The sequence below is a fragment of the Lepisosteus platostomus genome, chromosome 10 (genome assembly GCF_059453375.1).
Source record: "Lepisosteus platostomus isolate fLepPlt1 chromosome 10, fLepPlt1.hap1, whole genome shotgun sequence".
NCBI lineage: Eukaryota > Metazoa > Chordata > Actinopteri > Semionotiformes > Lepisosteidae > Lepisosteus > Lepisosteus platostomus.
Window position 1 is genome coordinate 17,275,640 of NC_142620.1, and position 14,964 is coordinate 17,290,603.

Genomic DNA, 14,964 nt, shown 5'->3' on the forward strand with positions numbered 1-14,964 from the left:
ATTAAGGCTTTCATCTGCTACTGCTACAGTATCCGAGGTAATTTAATTAACATAATTTCATTATCTTTTTTCACATTTCAGTTTGCTTGTTTTATAAAAACTGTGCACTAGAGATTTATTTTCAGTAAACCTGATAAAGTATTCTCTGTGGCTGCTTCATTCATATTGATTCAATAGTCACCAAGGAAATGTTATTACCCATATAAATTATTTCTAAGAAAATTAATAATTTGCTTTTTTGTAGTTAATTGCTTAGATTTATCCAATATTCTATTCCACTTTAAATGTAAAGTGTTCTTCTGTTTACTTTTCTCCAAATGTGAACTTTACCAAAAATAAATTCTGGATTACTTAAATCCTCCTTATAATGGAAGCAAGGAACTGAAATCGTTACTTTGAATAAAGGTGTCTTTTAAATGACGACTTACTGTATTTATATTAGGCAGTCTAAGTATAAACCTTCACTGGATCTGTGATATGGTGTAATTTTAAATTTGTAAGAATAACCTGACTAGATGCAACATTCCGATTTCATCTGGGGTCAGTATATCTTTTTTCCTTAATTAACATTTAAGCGATTTGCTTTTAGTAATGTGCCTGTTAATCACATCAGCCTGCTGTTACTAAATAGTTTATCCTCTTCTGTCATTTGGATCAGAGTTTTAATCTATTCTCTCATGTTGGGATAAGAGTTTTGTTTTTAACTATTTTAAAATTCCAATGTCTCTGTAAACAATGTCTCAGTGGTTATTCCTACTGCCCTACGGCTGTGTACTCACGGACATGTACAGTATATTAAATGTATTCTTCCTCAAATCGTGTTTTTAACCACATCTATACCGCACACAAAAGACGGTCAACAGCTGGGCATTAATATTTGGGCGGCATCCCAAACTATTCTATAATATGGCATTTTGTTGTCATACACATGTAACACTTGCAATGGAGTGTGCTGAAATTACAGTATGTACATTTAAAAATGACTGTACACTTAAGTTCTGGCTGCTAAATAAATATCCTACATGTTCTGCTGTGATAATGAGAGTGTAAAGCCCTTCTATACAAAATTACTAAAAGCTCATCTGAGATTAAAAGGTGTGTCCTTATTAATATTTCATATTACACTTTTAAAAATGTTCATTTTAATATAGCACCAGGATGCTCCTAGCAGACTGAAAAAGATCAAATTCTATGTAGGTCATGTTTTTGGTATATTACGATTATCTGCTATTGTAGTTTTTGCAAAATACTACCTTCCTTATCAAATTATAGTGTCTAGAATTTGTCTAAAATTAAGACATTGCAGAACTTTAAGTCACAGAGCAAGTGGTTTGCCATCTTCTCAAATGTTTTTCTAAGACGATCAAATTAAACAACCTGAATGAGAATACTGTGGGGTATTTTAGAAGTACGTTTTTCATTTTTTAATGGAAATGAATTCACAAATCCTCAAATAGGAATTCAAAATGACAAAAGACAGACAACACAATCCGTTATATATTTTTTTTAATATTGTATGTATTGTATACACTTTCCATGAACCAAAATTACAACATTATATACAATACGTTTGTGGAAGAGGATAGCATAGATTTATATATACTTATAGACATAAAATTATTGTATAACAAATGTACATCACCTTAATAAATAAGAGAATTAAGTAAGGGTTTTAGTACCCAAGTTCAGTTGATATAATTAGGGTCCCAGCTACTTACAGATGAGAAATTTGGGTAAAAAAAGGAAAGCAACAGCATAGTGGCGATTTTATTCAGTCCACCACTAGATCTGGAAATGTGTGTTCTAGTTGGTTTGCTAATATTTGTGGTTCAGAAGTCAGATGCTGTAAGTGGTTATCCATTGAATATGTCCTTAGAGGTGTAGGCTTTGTGGATGAAATGTTTCCTCAGTAAGATCCATCTTTCTAACCTATTTTTAGTGAAGATATAAGCTGGATTTCTTTTTACATCCTGAATAAATGAGAACCCACAATTTCAGGCAAGAGACTGCAAAGCTGAAATGATTCACTTAATGACAGAATTAGATTTTGAACTTCCAGACAACATATGACATGCGTCACGTTCTGTATTAGTAGAAAGCAGGCCTTCCTTTGTATCAGAAAAAAAAAACATTTTTCTCATTTCTCCTATTCATGTGAAGTAATGGCATTGGTTGTAAAATCCTTTAATTGTCTGGCTTTCATCGAAAGTTAGAGATGGCTCTTTCCTCTCCCCCTGAAATGTTGGCATGCTTTGACTAGGTTCAGTTAATTTAAAGACAACAAAGTGGGTGTTTTGGAATGTATGGAGGGTTACCAGCCACTAGCAGTCTGATCAGAGGATATCAGATGAGAGGAAGGTTTTCTAGTTTTATGTTTTGTTGAAGGGAATAATACCTTTGTGATTTTTAAATGTAACAGTATAAAATAACTTATTAAAACAGACACTGGATTATTTTATGGGCCCTTCTGCCAGAGTCATTGTAGCTTTGAAGTGGCAGCTGGCAATGCTAATAATCCACTGACAACGCCAACATTTGAGAAGCCATGGTAAATATTTTTATTAATGTATCTTCTCAAGTCCCTTAATAACAAGACATTTACGTCTGTACTGTAAATGTCTTTTAGTGGAACACAATGTAAGTTTTTGTCAACATACTGTGTGCAGTACAAAATTTATTTCAACTCAATATTTTACTTTATAAAGAAGGGTTTTGAAGAGGAAATGTTGAATTTACTATAAAGTGCACTCTTTGTTGTACACACCCAAGACGTTTTTCAAAATTCATATCTTGAATCTACCATGCTGTGGTTGTCTTAAGATAGAGAAGTTAAATGATGATTTGTTTAATCTGTACCTGTATGTTGCAATTTTCCCACCAGAAATTTCCTAATGCCAGGAAATTGGCATTATAAATACTTAAACTTAATGAAACCAGGTTTTTAGCAGGCAGGTAACACAGAGCCAAGTCAGTAATAATTAGCCACACATTTTCATGATTTACTGCAGCAGTGTCTGAAGACCCAATTAAATCAATTGGTTTGACTTGGTAACTGAGGCCAGGTGGAATGAAGAGTAAAAGATCTTGTGGAACTCCATAACAGAAGCTGAAGAACTTTGAGATAGAAGACAGGTTAATGGCAGATATGTTATACTGAAAATTGGGCTGTGCCTTTTCATTATGAAAAAGTAAAGGACAACAGTATTTTGGGACTACAGTTGTGATTCCCCAGTTAATGGCAATTCTGATGCAATGTACACCCATTTTACAGATCTTGGAAGTATCATCCAGTTTATTACCAGCAAAAAGAGATTACATCAGCAAAATTACCATCATCCTATCAGCACAAATGTTAATAGTAGAGGACTTTATCAAGTCCCGTTCCTATAACACTAATGACAATTTTCCTTCCCATTGTCTGCCTGCTAACCAGACAATATTTCTACAACATACAGTATATACATATTTTTCATTTGCTTGAAAAGGTAAAGGTCCAGTAAAATATCTATTTCAATAACTGTGCAATAGGATTGCAGTTGTGACCGCCGCGGTTCTGCGCGGGCTCGTGCCCTCCGCCACCCGTTTCGTCCCGCAACACCTGGGGCGCCAACCCAGGTCTCCGGCATAACCCAACAGGGAACCAGCCGCATGAGCTAAAGGAGACCCTCCCTAGCCCAGGCAGCTGAGGGCACAGTGAGGGCGATGACGTCACCGTATCAGAACTAGCTCTGCTACACAATGGCATTTAAATCGTGGTTTGCTTAAGCCTGTCAGGGCAATTCTGTTGACTTGTAAGAAATTTTTTACTTGCATCTAAACCTGCACTTCTAATGGAGGACTAATTATATATGTCTCAAACTGCTGTGCATATCTGGCAGATGACTGTGAGGCGTAAAGACAAGAAATAATATTTTAGATTTAAAAAAAGTTTTATATTAAATTGTCAAACCTTTAAGAAGGCCAGATTGTAGGCCTAATTGTTGCTACAGTAAAAAAAATTGGCCTTTTCTCATCACAGAAGATTAAAGCATGGTCAAGTTGCAGGTCCATGTTATGTACTCATAACATCTTAAAAAATTAAATGAGAAACTTTTCACATCACGGCAGTTTAATGTCAAAAATACAAAACAAAAGGGAATGAGCATATTTGTACATTCTTATTTTCCAATAATTTTTTCTTAGGGTTTAACAGTATGACCATAAAGTTTTCTTTCTTTTTTTTCTCCCTAAAATATGTTTCTGCATCTGATGTGAAATATTAGTTGTCACTACACAACAAAATTTACTTAAAAAGATGCCTTAAATTCACAATGAAAACTGTAATAGAATAACAACTGAAACTTTTTTGCTCACAACAGTTTTTTTTTTCCTCTCTAGCCTCATGTGCAAGAGGTTTGTCCTTTATCTTTTAAGATGTAAGTGATGGTTAAGACAAAGTTTCTTAAATTACAGGCAACGTGACTGCAAAACATCTTGATAAATTATGTCAGTTCTCTGGGTACAGCAACTTATGTAAATAGTGGTAGGGTAATATCTGTCCATGATATGAGAAATAAAGGAATAAAAACAAAGTAAGGGGCAAAATAAGGAGATTGCACAACAAGGTATGAAACAATGACATTATTAAGGTGCTTGCTTTCCTTGATTAATTATCAGTAAATTTCACAGGCACACAAGCTTGAGCAAAAACAAATGAACTCCTCTGAGAATATCTTTGCATTAGGGAAAAACAACACCTCAATGCAAGCTAACCAAGTAAGAATAAAACAATGGTTCTAATGAACTGAGGACCTGTTTTTTACTGAGGGCAATCCACGTTATTTCATTGTTTTAAAAAGTACATGATTTTTTAAAGTGATAATTAAAATGTTAACTCAAGTTTCAAAGTATTCAGGGATTTGAGCTTAAATTTTGAAACTTTTCTCGTAGGTTTTTCACCAAGCTCTGTTGGCTGCTTTCAGTTTTTTTCATGGAACTTGATGGAGCTTTCCGGAATTCAGTGGCCTGGTCAGTCTTGCTTCCCTCCTCTCTCTGGCGATACTCCTCTGACTCCTGGTAGGCTTTGCACCGCTCAATAACAGCCATGATGGAGATCTTCTCCCTGGTCGTGGGGGAGCGAATTTGCACAAAGCTGTCATCAGCCTCCACAGCCTCACCTGGCTCAGAGACCGCTGCATCTGACTCCTTCTCCTGCATCTTCTCTATTACTATCACCTTCTGCTCATTAGGCAGGGTGGCCTCTCCGGAAACATAGTACGTGCTTTTCAGGTCTTTGTTTCGGAGTTTCTGGATTTCGCTCAACTGGAGCCCGCCGGTTCTGTGATCCAGGGAGCCCGTCCTGCAGACCCTGGCGTGTGGATGGCTCTGGCCTTCTCCGCTGTCCCTTTGAGGAGCCCTGCAGCCCCAGCTCTCAGATGTGCTGGTGGAAGCTGTTCTGCCACGGGCGTCCGGTGGCATGGAGGTGCTGGCGGAGTAACTGGACCGCCTCCATTCCGGGCAGCACACCGAGCTCTCCAGCATTTTCTCTGGGACGGAACAACTCCTGCCCACTGGTAGCTGCTTGGGATGGGCTCTGTCGGTCCCCCGGCTGGTGTACTTGGATCGCAGCTCACGGACATCAGGCCAGTTAAAGCTCTCGGACTGCACGGGACTGAGGGGACTCTTGGAGCGGGCTCTGCTCGGGGACAGAACGCGGGGGCTCCCCCCTGCCGAGGCCGGGCTACGCACCGGGCTGCAGCTGGAAGTGCGAGCTGGGCAAGGGTACTGGAGCACCGGAGACCTTGCGTGCGACGTGGGACTCATCTCCTGCAGGAGGACTTGATCGGAACTACTTAGAGCCAGAGTCAGGACAGGTTTTTCTGCAACACAGCAATGCATCAGTGAAACGTTAAACCAACAGCAGGAAATAAAGTAAATAAGGTTCAGTCAAAACAAAACCATGATGAAAACATTTATACGTAGAAGGTATTCAATCTTCTTTACACAAATAGCTAATGTGACCAGAATTTTAAACAGTCACTAAACAGATTGTTTTTTCTTTGCAACTGACTTGCACTCCATGCAATTACTTGAACCATGCTTCAAAGAAAACACAAGCAAATTGTACAGATAAGTACTTACAACTGATCAATCAGCAATTTAATTTATTTACAGTACATGTTCTAAATTGTAGCGGAACAAATCGATACATTATGACTTGAAGGGATAAAGCTGATCAAAACTCAGTGTAAATCCTATTGATATATATATTGATATAAACTGCTGTTCTGAAAAAAATCATAGGCTTTACTTGGCAGCTTTTTGTGTTAAAAGAAGAATGAGCATAATGCATTGTATAATCAAGAATTAGTGTCTTTGAGTAATGATTCAGCTGTATGAAAGGATGCTATTGGATTTGTTTTCTTAATGTTTAAGTTCAAAAGATACTTTACGTTCTTGGTTAGGGGTGGCCTAGTCACACAGTGATTAACATTGCTGCCTGGGGCCCTGGGTACCTAGCTGTGTAGAGTTTGTTATTCTCCCTTTGTTTCCTACAGGTGCTCTGGTTTTCTCCCACAGTCCAAAGACATGGGCGGAGCGGTGGCTCTGTGGCTAAGGATCTGCGCCTGTGGCTGGAAGGTTGCTCTGCCAGCTGCGGGATTCGTTGAATTCCTACTCCGTTGGGCTCCTGAGCAAGGCCCTTAACCCCAACTGCTCCAGGGGCGCTGTACTATGGCAGACCCTGCACTCTGACCCCAGGCTCTCTCCCTGTCTGTGTGTCTCATGGAGAGCAAGCTGGGGTATGCGAAAAGATAATTCCTAATGCAAAAAATTGTAGAGGGTTAATAAAGTAATGTTATTATGATTATTATTATGATTATTATTATTATGATTATTATTATTATGATTATTATTATTATAATACTGGTAGATTAAATGGCTTCTGTAAAAATTGGCCTTGGTCTGAACGTGTGTGTGTTTGTGTCTGTGTGTGTCCTGCGATGGACTCTCAACCATTCCAGGGTATATCTGCCTTGTGCCCAGTGCTTCCTGGGATAGGCTCTGGGCCACTGTTAGACAGAATTGGATAAGCAGTTATTGAAAGTGATGTGATGGGATGATGTTCTTGGTTTTCAGAAATCCTATAATGTGCACTGCTTCATAGCTTTTCCATCATTTCAAGTTAATTTTTATATAGTGCTCTTTATGCCAAAGCATCCCAAAACTAATACCAAAACATACAACAAATATATAAAACTCTACAATAAATAAAGGCATAATAAAAACAAACATGTCTTAACTTAAATTAACTCAGCTTTCAGAGTGCCTGATATCAACTGCAAAAAAATTCCAAAGACAGGGCGTGTAACAGCTAATATCTCAAAAAACAGCTGATGTTTATGGATGATGGACAAGGATGATAATTGTGGAGAGTGTTACTAGTGCAATTTTAAAGTCAGTACAAAATATGCAACCATTGAAATGATTTTAGAACTGGTGTTAAAAGGTTAAATGTTAAAAGGTTGAAAATTCCTAGTGATAAAAAAGGGACTGTAAAATGAATGCACTATTTTGTGATAAAAGAGATCACAATCTTCTGCCATTATCAAAACCTTAAGAATACACCTAAGACCATTTTCATCAAACTGATTAAAGATATCTGGATTCAAATCAGGCATGTAGGATATACAGTAATATTTTTGAATAAACTATTTCTTCAAATGAAAAATGTCTTAAGTGAAGCATATTGTGTTGGCCTTGGGGGCCTGATTAACACTCTATGGTAGCAGGCAACAAACAGCAGAAAAATCAGTTGAGAACTATGAATAGAAGAGATAGAGCCTTTTCTGATTTTGTCAGAAGAAATACTGTAATTAATCAAAGCAAGCATTTTAAAACACCTTGATCTTAACAAAATTCACTGCTTTACTGTGCATAAGATCTACAGAAGTGCTTAAAATTTTATGTACGAAATTATTAGGTATTGTAAACCTCTCCGTTTTTTATTTAATAAAAGCAGACTTTGTAAATATATTTATTCTGTATCTTTAAACATTAAATAATGTTTCCATTATTTAATAATGAAGCCCTAAGGCTGATGCACATGAGATAAAAAAACTTACTTTTAGAGAGTCCTACAGGGGTAGCATTTCTGATTAAGTAGTTTCTATTAGAAACTGCCAATTACAAATCAACAGCAAATTGCTTTCTTACTAAACATCTGGTACTCCATGTAAAATCATGCCCTGCAGCAAAAAGCCTATTTTTTTCTGATGCAATTCCAATTTCTCATCTTGAAGCAAAACCTACATAATATTTTTTCTTTGCTGAAGTGAAACCTCACAGCCGAAGGTTGTTTAAGCTTATTACTCTGTTCTGTATCATTTTAACAAAGTACTGAGGGATTTTATAATCCAAAGGGAAGAGAATGTCCTGCAGAGTCTATTAAAAAAAACAACAACAAAAAACAAACTCACCTTTGTTTTCTTTCTCTAGTTTTTCCTCCTGCACTGATGGCAAGTTCCTCTTATTCAGCTGGCCCTCTCCCTCTCTCCCTCTTGGCCTCACCACAGGCCTGGTGCTCTTGATTCTCTGACTGTATTGTCTTGCCAGATGGAAGACCTTATTCTTCACTTTTTCCATGTCCTGCAGCAGTGTCTCTTCATCAATGCCTGACCTGAGATGGATGATTCTGGGGACAGGTGCTCTGGAAACTCTTGCTCCAGTGCTCTCATCATGTACCTGGTTTGTTTCTGACATGCTGCCCTTTCTTTCGAGTCCAAAGATAGTTGGAGACATCTTATCTGGAGACAGCACACAAGACTCTTCGGTGATTGTGCTGAGATCACTTTCCTCAAGTATCATCAGAGGCTCACCGTATTCTCTGTCAGCACTGCCATTGCTGATCTGGCCTTTCCTCGACACTTTTGGACTCACTCCCCTTGAAAGATTTCCTTCAGTTGACTTCAGTTCACTGCTCTGTGGTTTTGCAGGAGTGCTGTTTAGCTCTTTTTCCATCTCCTGCCACACTGTAACCATTTCTGTTGATGGTTTGAACTCCTCATCAGTAATAAGAGTTTCAAAATTATGAGACTTAGACTGGCTACTAGGAAAGTTCACAGATCTTTCAGTTTCTGTCTCTAAAGGCATTGGCTTATTGTCCCTCTCTGTGGCTGGGAGATCAAAAACAGTCCAGGAAGCTGGCCTACTGCCAATGTCACCAGCTTTACAGGCAGTGCTGTCCATTTTTTTCACAGTTACAGGAGCAAGGACAGGATCATCCTTGGGGATGCTGTTGAATCTGCATACAGAGTTTCTGACAAGACCAGCAGGAATGTAGGTCAGGCTTTCCCTTCGCTTGATACTAAAGCTGGCATCCTGATGTTCTGCATGTTCATAATAGTTCTTAATCTTGTCAATAAGCAGGCGATCCTGTTTGGACAAAGTAGAGTCTCTCCTCCTGAAAGACGGTCTTTCTACATCAAAGAGGTTGTCTGAGTTTGGGGACAATGTCATGATATCTTGGCTGGCAGTGGCTTGGGAACCCACTGAGTCCTGAGTAACCATGTTCAGAGGGGGCTCAGAGCAGGCGCTGTTGAGTTTTTGAGCTTTCTCAGAGGCCTCCAAGCTTAATACACTGCTGCTTCTGCTTGTTAACCTTGGGGAAGGGCAACCAAGGGAACGGACATCCTCTGCTATTAAACTGCTCCTTCTGGACAAGTTACTTACAAAGCGTTCTGCAATGATACTGGCCTGGTCTAAAACAGAAGGGGGCAGAATGCTGTCCGAGTCATGCTCTATTGTTGTCTCTTCCTCCTCCTCTTCAGAAGACTCCCCACTGCTCAGGGTCTTTGCCTCCTCTCTTCTCTCATGGGGCAAAGACTCTTCAGTTATCTCCTCAATCACCTCATCCATGTCCTCTCCAGCAGTATCCTCAGGACCCAGGGAAGCTTTGGACAGCAGGTCTGGTATTCCAGCCGTCTCCATATCTGAAGGATGATCTTCTATGCACTTGTCTACATTCTCTGATTGGGCAACATTGTTCTGCAGCTGTTCCTCTTCTGCAGGGGGCTACGACAGGAAACATGGGAGAGTGTATTTCATACAGCTGCATCATATTCAAATTGAAAGCTTGTCTTTAGTTTAAAAGTATTAATTTACAGAATGTTTTTGGAACCATCTTAAAAGCGAAGCACATAGACCTCTATGGAATTTATTAGAAATCAACTTAGGATGGTAGTAATCAATAAACATATTATAGCATTTTAAAAGTAGTATATCTTAACTATTGCACTTAATAATTAGTGAACATCGCTGATAGTATTGGAGAATGCAGATACTTATTTTTCATACTTTTTGGTGTAATAGTCTTACTATTATTGAAAAAAGAAGAGAGAAAATAAAAAAAAAACAGACCTTTACTTCATTCTGCCTTAACTTTACCATTTCTAATAAAGCAAAGGTTAACAGTATAGCACTGCCCTCATTTTATTTGTTTTACAGCATCCAGAGGAAAAGAAGCATTCTGTAAGTAAGGGCGACACAAAGGCAAAGGACACAAGGAATATCTTTGAGACAGGCACTCCACAGAGAAGTCTGCAGTAGCAGATTGTCCTCCACATCAAAGTAATTTTAAATGGAAAAAAAACAGATGATAAGGCTTTCAATACATCAGTTACTTCTCACTTATGTTTAACATTTCATAGAGAAAAAATCATTGGTAGCTTTCTGGATATTTCTTGGGTAAATAATGTATGCATTTGCCAAAAATAGATATGGCTACACTGAAATTGAACTGATAAAATGACTGTCCCCAAACTAATACAGAAAAATGCTATCAGAGTGAGCAGATGGGTAATGATTAAAGTAATGTGTCACTGTGTATTTTTGGTGGTGTGAAAATTTGGAGTGAGGTGAAAAAACCTTGGAGTATAATTCAACAGAAGGGGATGAAGAGTGAATTTGATTAGAATTGTATAAGGCTATTTTAGTCCAGATCAATCTGTTTTTTTGGCAGCATCAACACTGATTTATCACTGCAGAGGCACTTCCTAAAGCAGTATATTCAATTAAAATTAATATTAATGGCAGACCACTTGAAGTTTTAGTTACATTATTATTACACTAATGTAATAATAATTGAAACTCCATTTACAGAACTTAATTAAGCCCAGGACAATTATGGACTGTAATTGAAAATAAAAATGAGCTTGGATTTCTTCAAACTTTGACTATGATCAAATGCAAATGGCATGATCCAGCAATGACACTTATCTTAGCTTTTCTAAACCCCACTGCCTTCCATTCCATCTACAGTCTTAAATTACAATAAATGCTTATTTGAGTTTTCTGCATATTGTGAGAGACACTTTGTGCAGATGTGAATAAACAGGAAGACTTACATAGCAGAAAAGTTTAACGACATGGAATTCCATAAGCTCAGGAATTGGCTGAATGTGGCTGGAGATACAGTATGTTCAATTAGTCCTGTAAGTGGTATGGAAAGTGGTTTAAAGTGTTGTATAGGTACACAGTCATTCATGATGTACACAGCCTTTATCGCTCATTAACCTGGATTTGTTTTCTGTATGTCTAGGAATACATGCCCACTTCACTAATACCAGTTTACCTGCACTTTCCTTTCCAGCGATCCACACAGGTCTTCCTGGCCAGATGACTGGCTGTTTTGCCTCTTCAATCCATTTTCTTCTATTATGTTAGGGCCTTCTTCATCCTTAGAAAAAGCAACAATATAAGAGATGTTCAGAGTAAAGTTAAAGGCATTTTACAGTACAGTTCAGCAATTTAAAGCCATTTTGTTATTCTGTATAGCAGTTAACACTAAGGTTAATTGCTATTCTGTTGTAAAAAGCAGAGATCTCTCAAAATCCATGACGTTGCTCCCAGCAGCTTTTGGGGATTTATGCAATTACCAGATCCTCTCATCTGGATCTCGGATAATATCCTAAGTAATTTAAAGGTAATGTACTGGTTGTCAGAAATCTCTCTTAACTCCTTTATATTTTGTGTGCTAACTTATAATGCACACACCTACAATTATATGAATAATTAACCTCACACAAGAGCATGTTTTCTTTGTAGTGTGAAACCACTAAGCAAAGAGTAATACTGTATTAACTCTCTATAGACACACATGAATTAAAACATAAAATGACTTCTCCTGAATGCAAAGCAACATTGTTTTCAGAAATACCCTACATCTTACTCCACTTATCAATAAAGACACAGGATGACATTCCATGGGATCTCAGTAAACAGCTTATATCTTGTATTTCCCTACATTTAAATGTGTTACTTCAGTAGTATTCTCTAGTGTGACTGATCTACATTATCTGCTATGGTTTCTGCTAAAGATATGTCATACTGTATACTATCTGGACATACAGTAGCTAATTGAGAAGAAATGCAAAGGAGCTGTATGAGTGATGGAATAAGTTCAATTTATTATATTTTATCAAAGTTTTCACAGTATGGTGCAATATTAATTTGCTTCCCCTGCCCACTTCCTCCTAATTATCACTAAGAAACCCCATTGAAGGTAAAATCAATCTGTTACTTAGCAACAGTAAACGTTAAGCATATAGCAACTGAATATCAAATATAAATAGGTAAAACCTGAAATTTAGGTAACATTGATCCCTTATGAAAGATAAAATGGTGCATTATATATACCATTAGCTGAAATGTTAACAGCCCTACATGATCAAATATCACTTTCTTTCTAGAGTTTTCATTCTACAAAATCATCTAGACACTTACAGTAGTAAAACTGATAATTTTTAAATACTATACCAAACACTAGATATAAGTATTTAAAGAATAGATTATTCTAATATTAAGGCAGGTCACACCAGAACTGTTTTATCAGTTATTGTAAAATGCTACAGTATGTGTAACTTGATTTTAAAATGCTGATATTTTAGAAGAGATCTATGACTAGGCTTGTTAGCATTATCAACATATAAAAAAATCTGATAAAATCATGCACGAACAAATCTTTAATGTATGTCATTAGTGCTGTTGACAAACCAATACACAATTTAATGTGGAAATGCATTATGCTCAATCAAGTGGTTTGCTAATTATAGACAAATGCTGCTTACTACCATTTTACATGAGTACAGTATGTAACCCCCCCAGTGCTGTTGAGAGCAGCCATGAATCACTGCAAAATGTGCTCATTTTCATGGAATGTGTGGGATCTAGCTTTAGTTTTAGAAAGCAAGTAACACCTTCAGACTCGGTTTTGTTTATGGATGCTTTTAGCTTAGTATTTCATTGTGGAGTACACTGTACTACTTACATTTCCTGTGTATTTATGTTGTGATTGCTGTATGTCCTTATACTTAATTGAAATTACAGTACCTGTACACACATTATTAAACTTTATATCTAAACACAGATAATTAGGCTGAATAAAAATATTCAGGGACCAGAAGTATGTTAATGCACTGTATGTTGCAGCCTATGCAATACTGATGCTAATATGAAATCAGAATATTTCCACAAGCCTTAGTGTAAACAGGCTGTATAATGAAGTGCATATAACTGCTTGAATAATGTAAAAAAAATCAAACAGAAATGTTTCCTTTCAGACAGAATACAGGCTATATCACATTTAAACACATTTTACACAAGTACTTTAAAAATCAGCCAACAAACCCATGTAGGAAAAATATGATCCTCTTTGTTGTGGCATTCTAAATAAACCTACCTATATGTACAGTAAGTGTAAATTGTACAAAGTTTTCAAATGTACGAAACAAGCTTCAATCACCGTTTTTCATTTTGGAGAAGATAAAATTAATGTTTGCATTCACAAAAATATATAAATGCAGGTCATGCAGTATCTTGATTACTTGTCAGTAGTTAAAAACAGGTTGATGAAGGGTGACCACCTTTTCCAGAGAACAAAAAAGAGTACACAACTATGTACAATAAAACATCAACCTTGCTGTAACAAAGTGCATACCAGCCATAGGAGTACAACATGGCACATATGACAATGTACCACGTTTTAAAATGAAAACATAATATAGACACCATATTATTAAAACTATCGAAGATTAGCTCTGTAGATGAAGGCTGAATAGGTCATTTTACTGCAGTACTGGAAAAGAAAAAGAGTGAAGCTGTAATGCAATTATCAACTCATACAGCAACTTCTGTTCCACCTCTGTTCCATTGCCAACAGCTTTTCATTGCCTATCGTTTTGTGTCCAAAAGGCAAAAAACACTACGGAAATATTTCCCTTGGAATAGGGAATGGGTAGTCACCCTTGTCTTCAAGAGTTTCTGTAAGTCAACAATGGAGAGCTTGTTAGTGCTTATGATTGCAATTAGTGTTATTTCCATGCATCTTTTGGGTTTTTGAAAGTGAGATGTCCCAAGAATCATCAAGATACTTCCATGCAAACTTCTGTTAGCTTCAGGCAGGCTTGTGAAGTTAGTCGGTTAAAGCTTTGTAAAGGACGAGCGGTCATCAAGCCTGGCAAAATTTATGTAGAAAAAAGACAAAGGAAACCCATTGGTGACAGAGAGCCTCACCGTTGTGTACCGAGCGAAAAGCAAAGCCCTGGCCCTATAGTGCCAGCAGGAGATGGCGGCCAGCATTGAGCTGGCAAAGTCCGCTACCTGGTCTTCCCCCATCAGTATCCCGTCTTCCATATTCTCTCCCTCCTCAGCTCCACCAAAGGAGAGCTGTGTTTCTTGGCTAGGCTCCTCACTGTCACTAGGAATCAGCTGCTCAAGAGAGTCTTTGCTTAGGCCCAATTCTTCACAGTCTGTCCTCTCCTCATCGTCTTCCATACTAGGCCTTTCAGCCTCGGGCTCGCCTAGACTTGAGTTGCTGACACTAGGTCCAACGTGTAGGGAGTCCCTGTCTTCCTGCAGGGCCCCTTCACTGTCTGAGTGCTGTATGAAGTTACAAAGATTTCTTTTTGTTATCGTATAATCGACTCAGGG

At 37.6% G+C, this 14,964-nt stretch overlaps 1 protein-coding gene across 10 annotated transcripts in view; it reads right to left on the minus strand.

Moving 5' to 3' along the window:
- Nucleotides 1-1,489: 1,489 nt before the first annotated feature.
- The window catches only part of LOC148653465 (pleckstrin homology domain-containing family G member 3), a 109,773-nt gene continuing 96,298 nt past the window's right edge, over nucleotides 1,490-14,964 (minus strand). For 9 of the 10 annotated variants that reach the window (XM_088648499.1, XM_088648497.1, XM_088648500.1 and 6 more), the window contains 4 exons: nucleotides 14,548-14,913; nucleotides 11,609-11,713; nucleotides 8,457-10,050; nucleotides 1,490-5,858 (listed from right to left, as the gene is read on the minus strand). In XM_088648499.1, the coding sequence (XP_088504625.1) occupies nucleotides 4,891-5,858; nucleotides 8,457-10,050; nucleotides 11,609-11,713; nucleotides 14,548-14,913 (3,033 nt within the window). In that variant the 3' untranslated portion in view covers nucleotides 1,490-4,890. The remainder of the gene's footprint in view (nucleotides 5,859-8,456; nucleotides 10,051-11,608; nucleotides 11,714-14,547; nucleotides 14,914-14,964) is intronic. The other variant, XM_088648505.1, reaches the window with a different exon arrangement.